The sequence below is a fragment of the Cydia splendana genome, chromosome 22, assembly GCF_910591565.1.
Source record: "Cydia splendana chromosome 22, ilCydSple1.2, whole genome shotgun sequence".
Taxonomy (NCBI): Eukaryota; Metazoa; Arthropoda; class Insecta; order Lepidoptera; family Tortricidae; genus Cydia; species Cydia splendana.
The window spans coordinates 1,441,273-1,459,046 of NC_085981.1; the positions used below are offsets into that span (position 1 = coordinate 1,441,273).

The 17,774-nt window shown below is 37.2% G+C and overlaps 1 protein-coding gene across 1 annotated transcript in view; it reads left to right on the forward strand.

The window, feature by feature from the left end:
- Positions 1-17,774, forward strand: part of LOC134801586 (microtubule-associated serine/threonine-protein kinase 3) — an 80,997-nt gene that overhangs the window by 9,174 nt on the left and 54,049 nt on the right. Inside the window, exons 2-3 of the mRNA XM_063774203.1 lie at positions 11,730-11,815; positions 12,455-12,529. Of these exons, the coding sequence (XP_063630273.1) occupies positions 11,730-11,815; positions 12,455-12,529 (161 nt within the window). The remainder of the gene's footprint in view (positions 1-11,729; positions 11,816-12,454; positions 12,530-17,774) is intronic.

Genomic DNA, 17,774 nt, shown 5'->3' on the forward strand with positions numbered 1-17,774 from the left:
GAAAACCCCTCTATAAAAATTTAATAAAACATAATATTTAGGTAAAATAGAAAGCCAAGCGCAGACATGATGCTCTGACTAACGTTCTGAAATTCGTCTTCGCTTACTAAAGTCGTTTTCGATCATTAGGCATAAATGCAACATCGAGTTCTAATTCTGAACGGAGTAAATCGCGCGTAATGCTGACAAGTGACAAGTGACAATGTCAGGGCATGACAACGTGTCGTTGACATTACTGTCCTGAGTTACATCTTGATGACAGCGGTCTCTATAGTGGAACAAAGTCATTTAAATAAATACATCCCCATACTTTCGTAATGTTTATTGATTGAATCATGATGCAAATTTGAAATGCAAAAAAAAACACGTATTACTTACTGACTGCATTATATTACAAGTAATTATATCAACAAGAGTCTTATTTTTTTACGCCGCTACGTTTAAATAGTAATCTGCGCAGTGCATGGCGTATAACATTTTTTTTTCTAATAATTTTGCTAATAAGAATAAGGAGACAACCCTGACTGTTTCAGTCAACGTTTAACCTGTCAAACGAGGTCCTTGCGTGGTTGATATCTGAGTTAGGACGAAAATGACGGCCTGTCAAACCGGTTGCTGGCAAGCTAAGCTGGCACACTCCTCGGGCACGCCCCCGCGTTTTATATTGCACACTAAATTATGTTAAAACAATTAGAAATAAATGGTCTATTAATCATAACGATCACTATGAAAAGATCTATGAAAAAAATGAAAATAAAATGAAAAATGTTTATTGTATAAATTGCTATCAGCTATCAGCAATTCAGCACATTAATATACATTTTATTCGGAAAAACTACTTCTAAATATCCTTAAAGTTAATAAAAATCCTCAAGAACACCTAACAGAACTACACAGTTAAACATAATACCTATACATATGTGACGTTATCTATGAGAAGGACCTTATTGTCGATGGCGCTTACGCCATTATTAACGATCCTCCTATATAAATACATCGACAATAAGGTCCCTTTTCATAGATAATGCCCCATATTATTATATTTAAAAAAAACAAGTAACAAGGCAGAAACGTACCTTCTCAAGCCAATTTACCTAACGGTATTCTCATTACAAAACGCAAAAAAAAATTGTAATAAAATTCGCACCTCGCTCGTTCAATGAAAGTTCGCCGTTAGGTTCGAACTTTCCGATAAGGAGTCGATACTAAAAATTCTTTGACCATTAACCGACCTTATGTCGATTCGATAAGGTTCACGATTCGTCAGCACGATGATACCTATCAAGTATCGATCCGCAATAACTATCTAGGACACATTTACAGTATATTAAAAAGTTCTTCGGCGTTTAGAAATTATTGAAGTAAAAAACTTGAAGTTCTTTTCACAGATTTTTTCGTCGTATAATGATCGATCGATCTGCAAAGTTGGCATTCGTACTTATTTTGACAAAAAAAAACATATTTTGATATAATTGGTCAATCAAGTCTTGTATCTTGTCCCCACCCCTATTGGAAAACCCTTTACAACTAGGTAATAATATTTTGAATTAGAAAATAATAAAGTACGAGTACTGCTTTTTATATTATTTTTACGAAAATATGTCAGACGCGCAAATAATTTACTCTTTTATTTACTCTTTCTAGTTCTAACCTCCTAAGAGCCTAAGACCCTGCGTGCAATTTTTTGTACATATTCCACATACAATTTTAAAACTTTTATTGAGTAACTAAGGGTTCTAAATTCAAATACAAAGCCACTGTTGCGGGAGGGTAAAAAAAAATTGATAGATTTTGGCTTCAACTCGAATCACTAAGTTTATTGGATCCCGAGATTCTCACGAATATGAGACTATGATCGTAAGTATCGTAACCACATATTAATCCAGCGTGAAGGGCGGTTTACAATCTAGAACAAATCGTGCGGTTACTATAAATATCTACACGATTTAGAACCCTACTGCCCAGACTTAGGGTCTTAAACTCAAACCGTAGGTTATAGTCATGTCACGGCCATTAATGGGCCGTGAGCTAGAAATTATACAAATTCTGTTATAGTCCATCACTTATCGGTTACATTTGAATTTGATACTCTTATTGCGACCTGGCTCTAAAAACTACGTTGCTATGATGTAAAGTTCATTTTCGCTTTTATAATTTTACTCTACCAGTACCTCCTGAGACCTCCTGACAAAAATTTGTAATTTTTGTCATATTTCACAATATGTTCTGAATTGTATTAAAGTAACAAAGGTTCCAAATAAAAAAAAAAACAATACAACTGTCACCGGTCTGGCCTAGTGGGTAGTGACCCTGCCTATGAAGCCGATGGTCCCGGGTTCGAATCCTGGTAAGGGCATTTATTTGTATGATGATACAGATATTTGTTCCTGAGTCATGGTTGTTTTCTATGTATTTAAGTATTTATATATTATATATATCGTTGTCTGAGTACCCACAACACAAGCTTTCTTGAGCTTACCGTGGGGCTTAGTCAATTTGTGTAAGAATGTCCCTATAATATTTATTTATTTAACTGCTCTTGGAACTCAGAGAAGTAATAACTGGAGTAAGTAAGTAGTAAGGATAAGTACAGTCACCTGCAAAAATATGATACTCAACGAAGGCCGCAAAAATATCTGACACGATCTTATCTGTATCCCATAAGAAGACTGTACTTATATGGGCCAGAAGGCATTTATAATTTAAAAATCCGCCATCGATATCATGTCATCATATACTCTCATATATTATGTAGTTTCTCTACGGTTATTGGATTAATATGTCAAACTTAAACACTAAATTCAGAAACCAAGCTATGTGCAGACTTTTACCTACAACACCAAAAAACGGCAATTAGTTTATGACATTTAAGAGTCAGATAACAAAAACAGATGTAGAAACACAATAGCATCACCCACCCGCCGGGTGTGAAAGGGCACACGCTCCAGTTACCGTACACACGAATGGCAAGAGACGAGGCAAGTATCTAGGTAAAGGGGTCCACAGATTACCAGTTCGCCGGACGATATCAGCCTGTCAGTTGTTCGGAACTGTCACGTTTGCGATTAGCTGACAGGCTGATATCGTCCGGCGAACTGGTAATCTGTGGGCCCCTTGAGTCACACATAATGGTACCATAGTCTATTTAATTTACTAACTAACTACCAACTACATAACGTACAATTCACCAAGAGATTACCAAGAATTTAGCCTGCTTCGCTCTCGAGCCAAATTCCTCTTACGCCGCTGCTTTCAAAACTACATTAAAAATACTGAAACCTTTTTGTTAACTAACTTGGAAATACACTTCTAATCTTAGACAATCGAATACAGGCTATCCCGAAATTATGAAATTAGATAATATGTGCTCGAATTGTCCAACACAAATTTGCAACATGTTCGCGGATTACTTTAAATCAGTTTTTGTACCGGCATCACTAAACGCTTATGACACAAGTGCTCTTGAGCAGAGTGACGCTGACAACTCTATCCTCCATTTAAATAACATGACTTTTTCAAAACATGAAGTTCTTACCACATTAAAGAAAATTGACGAGAATAAGGGGCCAGGTCCCGATGAGTTGAGTCCTGTGTTTATCAAACGTGCATGTACTGCTTTAGCACTTCCGTTACAGATAATATTTAATAAATGTATGCATTTCGGTATATTCCCGGATCGGTGGGAATTGGCAAACATCACACCTATACATAAATCGGGCGCTAAAGACAATGTGCAAAATTACCGGCCTATTTCTATCTTATCATGTATTCCTAAAACATTTGAGAAATTGGTTCACGGTCGTATATCTAAAATGTTTAAAAACTATATCCTGGAACAGCAACATGGATTTGTCAAAGGTAATTCAACGTCTACTAACCTCACTCTGTTCGCCAACACCTTATTCGGGACTCTTGATAAAAATGTTCAAATTGACACAATCTACACCGATTTTCAAAAGGCGTTTGACAAAGTTGACCATCTGATACTACTGAAAAAATTATCCTACAACGGAATAAAGGGTAACCTTCTCAGGTGGTTCGCGTCCTACCTCCAAAACCGCACTCAATCTGTTGTAATCAACGGACTAGCTTCTTCATCTACAATCGTAACTTCCGGTGTGCCGCAAGGCTCAATTATTGGCCCATTCTTATTTGTCTTGTTTATTAACGATATCTCACTGTGTTTCAAGAATTGTAACTTTCTGTTGTATGCCGACGATTTAAAAATTTATAAAAAAGTTCACACTTACGAAGATGTTAAACTAATTCAAGACGACTTGAACAGACTCGATGAATACTGTAAGATTAACAAGTTATGTTTAGCATACAACAAATGCAAACACGTAATATTTACTAGAAAAAATAATGTACTACGAAATTCTTATAAACTAAATGAATACTCACTTGAAACAGTAGATAACATCAGAGATCTAGGTGTTATTCTTGACACAAAGCTGACACTAGACACTCACATCGACCAAATACTCAAAAAAGCATACTGAATGTTGGGCTTTGTTATGCGCGTCACTAAACCCTTCAAACAGAAGCTCAGCCTGACTTGCCTATATCAAACTTTAGTTCGTTCCAATCTTGAGTACGCGTCAGTTGCATGGAACCCTTTGTATAATGTATACTGCAATAAGCTAGAAATGGTACAAAAAAAGTTCTTGCGATGCCTTAATATTCGTCTGAAGAGTCCGCGGCACTCTTATGATGAGCTCTTAATTAAATACAACATGCTATCACTACGGGACCGACGTTGCATCGCCGACGCAGTAATGCTGCGTGACGTATGTGCAGGCGATTTGGACTGTCCAAGTCTCCTATCTAAAATATACTTTCGAGCTCCTCCTAAACTAACGCGGTCCACACACCTCTTCAGTCTTCCGAAGACAAAGACTAAATCCGGAAAACGTGCACCTATATACAGACTGTGCGACCACTACAATAAGTCTCTTCTCGAGATTGATCTCTTCTCAAAATCCCGCGCCCAGTTTAAGACAGCAGTCACAAATTTATATAGAAATAAATAATACCTAGGTAACTTTTTCCTTCCTATTACATTAGTCTAAGTACATACATAGCATATTATTACATATTTAGGTACAGTGTCTCTCAACACTTGAAATATTGTGAACCGCATGTTAGTTAAGTATTAGTATTAGGTAAGTGGTATAATATTCATATGTTCTCTGTGAGATACGTTTATGGAAGCATCTATATTTAAGGCCATTTATGTTATTTTAAGTTTTATGTTCATCCCATGTATGTTTTTCTGTGTTATCTCCTCAATAAATAAATAAATAAACTACCAACTCAGTGATTTAGGTGCTAAAGTTTAACAGATTTTCAATCTAAGCTAGACCCACCCACTGGGCCCTAGGCTGGGCCTGGATAACATAACATAAGCCCCCCCCCCCCTCTTTCCCGCTGTTTGGTGGTCTTCAATTAACTAGATAAATTTGAGAAACTCATAAACGCGCGTTTTCCCAGAGATAAGACCTAGCTAAATCGATTTTTCGCCCCCGAACAGTCCGTATAGCAAATTTCATCGAAATCAATACATAAGAAAAAAGAAGTTACCTATAAGATACTTGTAATATTTACTAAAGATGTAACAAAATCCTTTCGATTCGCACTATCTATTTGGTGACTGGCGAATGTTAGAAATGTTTGAATACAGTGTCAAGTTGATTGAATGAACGTTCTGTCAACGGCGATGACATGCGAAAAGGCTTTCATTATGACACACTGGCAAAACATCTTATCTTCATGTTAGTTGACTTGGAAAATTGTACCTTGCGCGTTTATATTTAAGGTCGAATATAACATGGGCGTTTATGAAAATAACCTTGTTAAAGTAAATGAATATGCTGAATATCATTTATGTCAAATGTTTTACCTTAATTGAATATGCGAAGTTGACGTTTTGTCGGCACAGGCAAATCGTTTAGCGAAATGGAAATGATATCGTATGAATATACTTAATTTTCACATGTCAGTCGATTTCATTGGTTCAATTTTCTAATACAGTATTATGTAAATCTGCACAGGTGCTTTTATTGGGACATAGGATCTCGTCAGATGATAGGGTGAAATAAGACCTAATAAAAATATTTCAAGAGAATTTAAGTAAAAAATGTGTAACTCTATTAGCTATTGTTACTGCACACAGAGTGCAAACCCTGTCCTTGATAAAATTATTAAACATTCACCATTATCCTGATTAAGTCTTTATAAAAATTTCAGACTTTCTATGCCACTACATACTAGGTCAACAAAAAAATCCAAATGCACTTAGGGACATTACCGATTTTCCATCCACAATCGTACTCCTATATTTTAAAATGTCGGTAATAATTTTGCACGCTGGAATGAATGCGTAGCCAAGGTGCTTAAGGTTCACCTTAATACTCGTGTACACAACACAATCGCGTATAATAACAACAATTTGGACGCCGGCCACGTGCGCTAACGCAAGTATATCACCAACTGAATAGGATCTTATGTGCCATATATGTTTCTTAAAGCATTAGAAATAAGGTAAACAATCTTGATGTGTCTTTTAATTGAAAACCACATTTTAAAAATAAGTTACAGCAAATATGTAACAAATTATGAATCTAATACGATCATTTATATTCTTCTGCTTTCATAAGTAATAGTTACTGATTTTTAAAAAGCGTTTTTCAATTAAAAGACATATCAAGATCGCTTACCTTCTTTCAAGTTCTTTCTAATGCTAAAAAAAACGAACTATATGTACCTTGTGTTTTATAAGTATATAGATAGGATCTTTTGAAATTAAGGAGTTGGTATTGACGCTGATGCTGCTGAAACTGGAAACGATCATTAAACGCTTTTTGTCTTTCCTTGTACTATGTGAGCTCATCAACATTCGAGAAGATTTCGCAGTGTTTACGGCATTTTTGAACCGATAGACATAATAAAGTTGTTACTTACATTCATAATTGTGTACCAAATTTCAACTCATCAGTCTAGCTAGCAGTTTCGAAGCAAATTGGCTGTGATCCTATGTGTTCCATTTATTCCTTTTGAGGTACGATCAATCAGAGCAGCGATGATTGATCGAGTTCAGCGCAGAAGTCTCCATGTTGGGGGTACCGTCTACCGTGGAGTTGACAAGTTCCGGTATCTTGGATGCACCATTACCGATACAAACACAAGGGAGGAGGAAATCAATATTCGCATCCAAAACGCCCTGCGATGCAGTGCAGCCCTCCATAAAGTGTTGGTGTCCAGGCTTCTCAGCAGAAATACTAAGTTAAGAATATATAAGACCGTTATCCGACCAATCCTTATGTATGGGTGTGAGGCCTGGACACTAACACAAAAAGAGGAAAGTCAGCTCCTGGTAGCGGAAAGAAAGATCTTTCGTAAGATCCTGGGACCTATCAAGAGAGACAACGGCACGTGGAGGATACGGAAGAACGCCGAAATCGAGGAGTTGGTGGCCGGACCCAATATCATCGGCGAAACGAAATCCCACAGACTTCGCTGGTTCGGTCACCTATTAAGAATGGGAGAGGATCAGGCTGCCAAGAGGGCATACCTGGGAAGACCGACTGGTAGCCGCCCGGTAGGTCGGCCCAGATACCGCTGGGGAGACAGTGTGGAAGCGGATCTGCGTCAGCTTCAAGCCGATAATTGGCAGGAAACGGCGCAGAATCGGGAAAAGTGGCATGCTCTCGTTTCGGAGGCCAAGAGCCTCTTTGGATCGCTGAGCCATATTAGTTAGTTAGTTTTAGGTCCGATCAAAGCAGCACAAACGCTGTTCCAACCTCATTACAGCCTTAAAGGGTCCCACAGATTATCAGTTCGTCGGACGATATCAGACTGTCACTTATTCGCCGCTGTAAATGGGCTCACTGATTACCAGTTCGCCGGACGATATCAGCCTGTCAGTTAAACGCAAAATTTGACAGTTCCGAATAACTGACAGGCTGATATCGTCCCGCGAACTGGTAATCTGTGGGCCCCTTTACCTTTTGCGATTAACTGACAGGCTGATGTTATCGTCCGGCGTACTGGTAATCTGTGGGCCCCTTAAGATGTAAACGGTATGTATAATGTATATGTTAAAGGGTTGTTTCTGCAGTGTAAGCTCTGTTAAGGCGTTAAAGTCAGTACTTTTACAGTTAGCGTTTTAGCTGTATTACGGACGCATCCGCGGAACCCTATTCACGTGCTGCGCCAATCCCAAAAGAAAATTAAATCTGTACGGAACCCCACATCGCGTCCGCACGTCGCACGCTTAATTTTATAGCGAAAGGTTACGGATTATCGCAATTATCGTTGACACCTCCGCAAATCATTTCCTCGGGTGTTTCAAAAGCGATTTCGGTTCCTCTTTATAGTTTCCTTATGTGTTTGGATTAAAAATGTGATTGTTTTGTACGATAGCAGCTTATTTATAATTTTGGAGGTGTGTGGAAACTTTCTTTTTTTTTGTTTATTGGCAGAGATAACTGATATTATAGTTCTCTTGCATAATCATGCAGGTCGGTAGGATGTTAATACATGTAACGCGTTTTTTTTATTGCTACCAAAACTCTATTTTACTATGTGGATGCTGTTATCATATTTTTTTTTACTGCGATTACAAAGATCAAAGCATGCCGAAGAAAATAAAACACGTTAGCAAATGTTCAGTTTAACACATTCACTGCCCCCGACGCACATGTGCGTCCACGTATAATTTCTGTCGGCGACCCAACTTTTTAAAACTGTTTTTGTTTTTGATATTTCTAAAATTTTTGCAAATGTATATATTGTTTTTCTTGTAAATCTGATGTTATTTTTTTCATTGCTGTCATTCTATTAATAGTTTCTCCATAAATATACCCAGTTGCGATATTTGTGATAACCGCTTTAGGGCCACTTGCACCATCCCATTAACCTGGGATTAACCCGTTAAACTGTTAACTTAGTGTCAAATGTTAATTTTTATGGTGGTTCTTGCGAGGTTATAACCACCAGTTTAGAAAAAGTAACAGAAAACTAAAGAACTTAGGTATATAGTATCATTACTATCCGACGGAAAACTTAGTTTGTGTTTCGATTTTCAACTAAGTTTTAGTTTCCCTTTCCGGTCACACGCCACGACCAAAGTTGTCCACAAAGTTGGTTAATGGTGAAACTTTACCAATTCTGAACGACCTAAGAGTCTAAATATTAGACTAACTTCCTTAGTTTTGTTCAACTTTTTTTCGATATGATGTGTTTCATTTGTTTTCAGAGTTTTTCTAGAACAGTATCCTTACCACGAGTTTACACTGATATATTCGCTAGCGACTGCGTAAACTAAATCACACTGCATCTCCCGCGTACTATTGGTGCAAGCGAGATGCACTGCGTTTAGTTGACGCACTCACTAGCGTTTAAACCGCGTAAAACTCATCATAAAAGGTATAAAAAATCTTTACAAACAAAGATATGGGATTTGGCTATTAAAAAAGACGGAAAAGTTCGATTATCTCGAAAACCACGAAACTTTTACCTATAAGTGCATTTTCTGGACCAGCCTAAGGTGCCCTGTCGGTGGTTAGAAGGTTATCCATTAATTACTGAGCACGTGAGCACCCGGTATAATATAATTATGTAGAAAAGATGACCGTAATAAAGTCTGTAAAATTCGGCCAATTTCAATCTGCCATTAAAATTACTCGCGGCTACTTATCCTGTGATATATTGGACAAATAATTGAATTGCGTGAACAATTCTGTAGTATTGCGTATTCTGGAAACCTTGCCAACTTTGAAACTCGCATAGTTTACGCGCATGGAATATTTTGACGTAAACGCTGGCCGCATGCGTCTATTTATACGCTTTAGTGGGCGTGTCCGCTCGTGGTAAACATCGGTTATGTAAATTATCTGTTTATTGCTATGTTTGTGGATAAATTGTCACGCAATTAAGTGGAGAATTAGTACCTTTTAACACTCAAAGGTAAAGCCAAAGCGACAGTTTATTTGCAGATAACATAGGGTGGTATTCCATCTGTCCTAAATCTTGGTCCAATGTCTGTACGTCTCACTCTCTAACACGTCTCACACTAAGCAAAATGTGAGACGCAAGACGCATTGGACAATGAAATTACACAGGTGGAATACCACCCATAGTCGCGCGCGCATTAAAGTTTACCAACAGTTTACCAGCCTCTTGTTTTGGTGACACGTGACTAAAAATTAAATTGTTAAGATATTGTTGTTCATATGTTATTATACATATTTATTTTTGTGGTAACGTTGGCTACGTTGGTCACTATGTATTTGATGCAGACTGTATGAAGTGCCACAGAAATCAAATTCCTTGACAGTATTAGGTTTATAATGTTTATATTCAATTTGCTCAATATCTGTTCATTGGTATTTGCCAGTCGTAGCAGAATCGGTAAATAATGCGTTTTAAAATGAATTAGGTTTATAAATAGATATTTAAATAAACACGTGATGTTTTGACAAAGACTTGGTGGGCATGTTTTTTTATTTTCTGCTCTACGTTTGAATGATACATTGGCGACACGAGCCATTTGCATAAAGGGGCCCACGGATTACCAGTTCGCCGGACGATATCAGCCTGTCAGTTAAACGCAAAAGCTGACAGTTCCGAACAACTGGCTGATATCGTCCGGCGAACTGGTAATCTGTGGGCCCCTTGACAGTTCCGAACGACTGACAGGCTGATATCGTCCGGCGAACTGGTAATCTGTAGGCCCCTTCACCTTTTGCGATTAACTGACAGGCTGATATCGTCCGGCGAACTGGTAATCTGTGGGTGTACGACATTTGGGAAATTAGTCTCTTTATTAGGTTTTCAAAATGATAAGTTTTCTATATCTTACAACAAAAATGAAACAGAAATATTTTGCGAAAGGGACATTTTGCAAATCAGATGTATAAGCCGTAGTGATGTAATGGATTGACATTTATTTGCGTTTTATCCATTAAATGTTTATCAACAGCTTTCCCTTCGTTATCCAAAGTTACCTAACATGTTTACTCGTTATTCGTGGAACCTAGTTAGAGGCCTCCGGACGGAGAGCTTAATAAACAAGTTGGCCAATGGACGAAGTTAGATTATAGTACTGGTGGACTAATAGGGGTCCAGTTTGCCTAAGTTGTGCGATCAAATAGGAGTGTTTTCCACGAATTCTAATGTCGCCATGATTATGAATAAAATCATGATAAAACCTTACACCTGCGAAGAACGTCAAATTTGTATAATTCCCTATATCTAATCTGTAGGCTTAGCGCAGGAGCGCCGTGACACAGAACCTGCTTCTTTCTTTCTAATTGTATTAATTAGAGAGGGACGGGTAATCTATCTTGCTTACTGCATTTAGTAAGCGCCTAAGCGCCACTTGCGCCAACCCACTAACCCGGGGCTAACCGGTTAAATCGTTAACCCAGTGTCAAATTGTACTGGTAACCATGGTAACTCCAGGTTTAACCGGTTAACCCCGGGCTAGTGAATGATGCAAGTGGCCCTAAGCGAGGATTTAAATCCAAACTCTCGTGTTAGAGAAAACCTTGTGCTCAGAAGTGGGACGCATGCAGTATTGGAGGACGATGTTTTCAGTGCTTGAACCTGTTTTTATGATCGAACTATACCTTACCAATATAATTAAGTTTTCTATTTGTCAAGCGTTGTTATACATAACTTGTATAATTAATGAATTATCTAATCTGTAATTTCTTTTGTCACAGATGCGGGCAAAACGGCGCGCACCAACTTGGTGCGAATGCGGCGGTCCGCGCTCGGGAAATCCGCGCCGACTCTATCCGTCCACGTGGTAAGTTTAAAGTTATGTTTGTGTATTAATACTTACAATTAAAGTGTCATTCTATGGAACTTGCTAACTATGTAAACAAACCGTCATATTGAAACTGAAAAACATAGTTAGCAAGTTCCATAGAATGACATTTTACATTTACACTCAAGTTTGATATGACGACATAGAATAAGTGATAGCATTTCGTGCAGAATTGACCATTAATTAAGTACGTCACCCTGCGGCGACCCATTGACTTCAGATTGGCACCAGCGTCTTGAGCGTCGGCGTCTAGTCAGCGCTATGGAAAATGGCGTCAGTGCGCAGTTACGTTAACGTTGCGTCGAGCAGCAGCCATAGAGTTGAGTAGACGCCGATGCTCGGGAGACGCCAGTGTGGGGTTTCTCTAAGAGAGATAGCCCACTTAGGGTCTTTTGAGCGTCGGCGTCTGGTCAGCGCTATGGAAAATGGCGTCGCCGGAAGTTGCGCCAACGTTGTGTCGAGCAGCAGCCATAGAGTTGACTGGACGCCGACGCTCGGGAGACGCCAGTGTGGGGTATCTCTAAGGGTGTAATGAGAGGTAACCTGTCATGAATGTAGGATATACCTATATTTAAGCTGGCGACGATGATACAATGTACTGGAATTGTCTGGTTGCAGAAAGAGTCATGCACGGTGTCCCGGCGACCGTCGCGGTTGCCGCCGCCGCCGCCGCACCACAGGCTCTCTCTTGTGGTAAGTCATTTAAATGTACTTGTACCTCAATTACCTCAAACAATCAATATTTTATTTGTCATACTGCGGTTATAAGATCTTAATTTAATTAGTTGTTCATGCGTATTGAATCTGCACCTCATAAAACATTACTTTTTATCTTGGCACCTCTATTGGTCACCACAATTAAAATCCAAGTATGATGATGACGATGATGTATATAGGCGAACGATACACAGACACACATATATAACTTACTTGTAAGTAGTCACTGTCATTTTCTCTGCAAAATTGAGAAATATTTCATTGCCGTCGGATATTAGACCCTAGATCGGATCTTAGATTGGTCTTTTTCAAAATCATAAATACTAGCGCTAAAAAGTTTCGGAGAAAAAAGGTTTCGATAACAGTTTTGATAGATAAGCAGCAAAAACTAGTAAAAAAACCGGTCAAGTGCTTACTTAAATCATCAGGAAATAGCAAAGAAATGCATGTCATTACCACAATGTCACTGTCAAGGTAAGACTGACCTTAATGTCCAGTCTAGATGTCTTAGCCTCCGTTTAATCCGATCCGATATGAGGCTTCATTAAGCTATCGGTTACATATGTATCAATCGTGTTAGATTAGGTACATTACATGTACGTATACGAGTATATAGGAACAGGCTCCTATTTCACCAACTTGACAGTATTGTATGGCATTAGACTTGCGACATATTTATATAGATTTTTAACCTGTCAACAAAAACGAATAATTTTTTTAAGTTTTTTTTTAACTACACAAAAATAAAATAAATAAATAAATAAATATTGGGGACATCTTACACAGCTCAAACCTAGCCCCAAACTAAGCAAGGCTTGTACTATGGGTACTAGGCGACGATATACATACTTGTATAGATAAATACATACTTATATACATAGAAAACAACCATGACTCAGGAACAAATATTAGTGTTCATCACAGAAATAAATGCCCTTACTGGGATTCGAACCCAGGACCATCGGCTAAAAAAAAAAAATATACGAAAAAAGAATATACGAGAAAGTATACGAACAGGGCAAGAGCAAGGTTGCTTTAGCTTTAGCAATAACACAATCGTGCAAGTTGTTTGAGAAAGTAAGCAATCAATTTCGCACCGCGGCGCCTGGCCGTGTTGATATTAGTTTACTATGTATATAACCGCAATTGCTAGTTATACAATATACAGAATTGCAATTTATTATTCAAAAGCTATTGTTACTTATTTAAATTTATATTACTTCATAAAATTTAAGAAGTGAGTCATACAGTTCGACAAGAAAGAAATGTTTCAGCTCAAACGAATTATGGGAAGTGGGTTTAATTTAGCTTGCAAGATTTTACCCTATATAACATACAGTCGCCATCAGATATATCGGAGCGGCCAAGGTGTTCACAATATCTGAACACGCGCTCTAACGCCCTGACAATAGAGGCGTGTTCCGATATTTGTGAGCACCTTGGCCGCTTCGATATATCTGATGGCGACTGTACCTAGGGTTAACAGGGATAAATGCGTCTTTTGTAGATATATTCCAAACGCAACATATTATAACTACGTGGGCCATACTGAAAGTTTCTGGATTCTGATATATGAAAAGACTTATTTTTTCTAAGCGGCCAGTCCAGGAATTTTCAGTATGCCCTAAGTATTAGTAGCCACCTACACTAAAAGTTCAGTGACCACACTTCGAATAGGGAGGGTTGCAATAGTTCTAAAATGTTCCATTTAGAAGAAACGTGACTCAAGATACTTTAGAAGACGTGAAACGTGCCTCATGTGACGCATTTATCCCGGTTGACCCTACATAGGGTTACCAGATCCAAATTTAGGAGCTTATAGCCGTAAGCCATATCTATGTATGTTCGATACATCGTTTAAATTTGATTTGTTATTCTGTTAATTCACTAAAATTCCTGACATTTTCGTATTCCGGCCGCATTCCTGACAAACGATCAAAATTCCTGACATGTCAGGAAAAATCCTGACATCTGATAAAGATAAAGATAAAAGATAAAAAATAGTTTATTCAAGTAGGCATATTACAATGCACTTATGAACGTCAAATAAAGCTATACCGGCTCCAACCCTACACCTCTGCCTCGAGAAGATTTAAATCCCCCCTCAATTGGAGGAGGGTATCCCAATATGGGACCGGCAACAAACTCGGCGGGACACATCTTTTCTGGTAACCCTAACCCTACATAAAACATTCCAAGTTAAATAAAAGCTCTTGAAACTGTTTTTTAATAGCTTATAATGATCTCACGATATTATATGTTGTTGTCAAACCAGCTTAGTGCCACCATCTTGCGTCCTTCAAACAACGCATGTTATATAACCGCTTGTTTACACTATTATGCAATAGATGCACACAAGGTTTAGATGTGGACACGGCTTAAGTTTGAACTTGTCAAATTATGACCATAGATTCCATAAGCGTTTGTTGTTTATACCTTTTGTTTACAGCTTTGCATACAAAGTTTAGATTTGGATGTTTGTTATTTGTTTGATTTTAATTAAATACGTAGTCGAGAATTTATAATCGATTCGACGATGAGTTGGGGATGTAGTAACACTAATAAGAATAACTTATAAAGTAAATATAAATATAAATATAAAAAGCCTTTTATTTCTTGCAAAGTAGTTACAAAGTCAACTTAGTTTAAAGAGGAATAAACATTATAATTATGATAGTAAAATAGTAATAAATAATAATTCGTAATGTCATTATTTTTCACAAAAAATTAAATTAAAATACCAATAAGCATATTCCTAATTTCCTACGTAGCAAGAACCCCTTCTCGGGTAAAGGCCTCCTCCAGAGAGTGCCAGTTAGATCTGTCTTGTGCTGTTAGAGTCCACTTTTGTCCAGCGATTTTTGCAATGTCCTCCGACCATCGCATGGAAGGTCTTCCAACTCTACGTTTGCCTATTGGTCCGGGCCACGTAGTTATCTGGTTTGTCCATCTTTTGTCCACCATCCGTGCGACGTGGCCTGCCCACTTCCATTTCAACTTTTTTGCGTAATCTAGTGCGTCTATCACATTTGTTTTTTTCCTAATCAGTGTATGTCTAATTTTTTGTATCTTCTTTATGTTTGTAATACTGCGTTCCATGCTTCTCTGACATGTCCTTATTTTGTTTTTTATATTATTCGAGAATTTCCAAGTTTGTGCGCCATATGTAAGTGATGGAAGCAGACACGAATCCATAATCTTCCTTTTAAAATGAATCGGTAAGTGTTTATTCTTGAGTACTTCTTTATGACTCCAAAATTTATTCCACGTTATCTTTATCCTTCTCTCTACTTCACGTTCATTGTTGCTTCTGTCGAAAGAAATTTGTTTGCCAAGATATATGAAATCATTAACGTATTCTATTTCGATGCCTTCTATAATAAGTGGAATTTTTTTGCTATTTGTCATGATTTTTGTCTTTTTAAAATTTATTTCAAGTCCCGTCTCTCTGCTAGCTGTCTGTAAAGTACGTATCATGTAGTCTATTTCCGAGAACCGTTCAGAAACGAGCAGGATGTCATCAGCAAATCTAAGGTGGTGAAGGTATTTGCCATGTATTCGTATGCCCATATGAGTCCATTTTAGTTTTCTTATTATTGATTCTAAAACTGCAATAAATAACTTTGGGGATATAGGATCGCCCTGTCGTACGCCCCTTTCAATTCGTATGGGCGGGCCGATCGTCTCTAGGTGCACTCTACTTATACTATTTTTGTACAGATATTTTAGCACATTAATATATTGAGTCTCTACATGTTGAGCTTTCAGTGATTCCCATATAGAAGAGTGAGAAAGAGTATCGAAAGCTTTCTGGTAGTCTATAAAAGCGATATACAATGGCCTTCTAAACTCTTGATATTTTTCAATTATAAAGTAAATATAAGTGTGACCAATACATTTTAGTATAAAATTCTGATTTGTTTTTACTAGTTGCGTAAATTTAGGTGAAGGTTAAAAAATGTTATCGAATTTCTAAACATTAAATTGTGTCGAACGTGATAATATCTGAATATAAGAATATTAATGAAATTATTCAATATTTTGTATGTAAATAAAACACCTTATATACCTATTTGTAAAAATTATGCCTCCATTCTCATAACATTTGCATTGTCACCGAATTATATGCACATGTTAAAAGTACTCCATGGTGCAACACGATAGATATAGAAATGAACAGTTTTGTGTATTTTTATTCGGTTTTTTTATATGTTACTCTGACTCTCAAATATAAAGATTTTTGTTGATTAGATATAAAGTATTTAAATTAGATATGATAAGTAAGTTGCGTGCAGTTATACTTCCGTGTCTAATGTTAACCACATCTAAACATTGAAGTAATTGAAGTTAGCAAGTCATTTAGATTGCCACGATAGTTCCATAAACTCACATAGTAATACATAGTGCAGTTAATACTATGTTATTTACTATAACCACGAATGCGGATATATTTGTGACTTACAAATTTTTCCACGGCTGTCTGCGACCAAACAGGGTACTTAAATAATTAATACGGGGATCTCGGAAACGACTAACGATTTCGATGAAATTTGCTATATGGGGGTTTTCGGGGGCGAATAATCGATCTAGCTAGGTCTTATCTCTGGGAAAACGCGCATTTTTGAGTTTTTATATGTTTTCCGAGCAAAGCGCGGTCTCCCAGATATTATATATAAATAAACAAGAATTGCTCGTTTAAAGGTATTAGATAGATTGCATATTACTCTTATTTTATACATATTTTATATCAATAACAATATAAAGCCGTTCAGCAGGTTACAGACATGCCTTACAATTCATTATGATTCCTTGATTTAATGTAAATTTAATCTCTTTATTGTTAAAGCTGGTAAGGCCCAATGTGCATTAAAATGCAGATCACGTATTTTGTAAGCTTCAAAATGACAACAAAGCATTTAATTTAATCAAAACGATTAAGCGATTTACTAATAAACAATAATAATAATAAAATTCTTTATTGTGCACTACTAAAGAAAAGTACATAATACAAGAAAAAAAAGACAGGACTTAAATGAGTAGGTAACAACAGGCGCTCTTATCGTTATAAAGCGATCTCTACAAATCAATAAAATCGAACAATATTCATATTTCAATTAGAAATATACTTCGATTTGCTCTACGTCAAGGGTTAAGAACCTTATACGTTATACGTTACAAACAAATCAAAATAGATCGTCTCTGGGGTCAACTGGATGTTAAA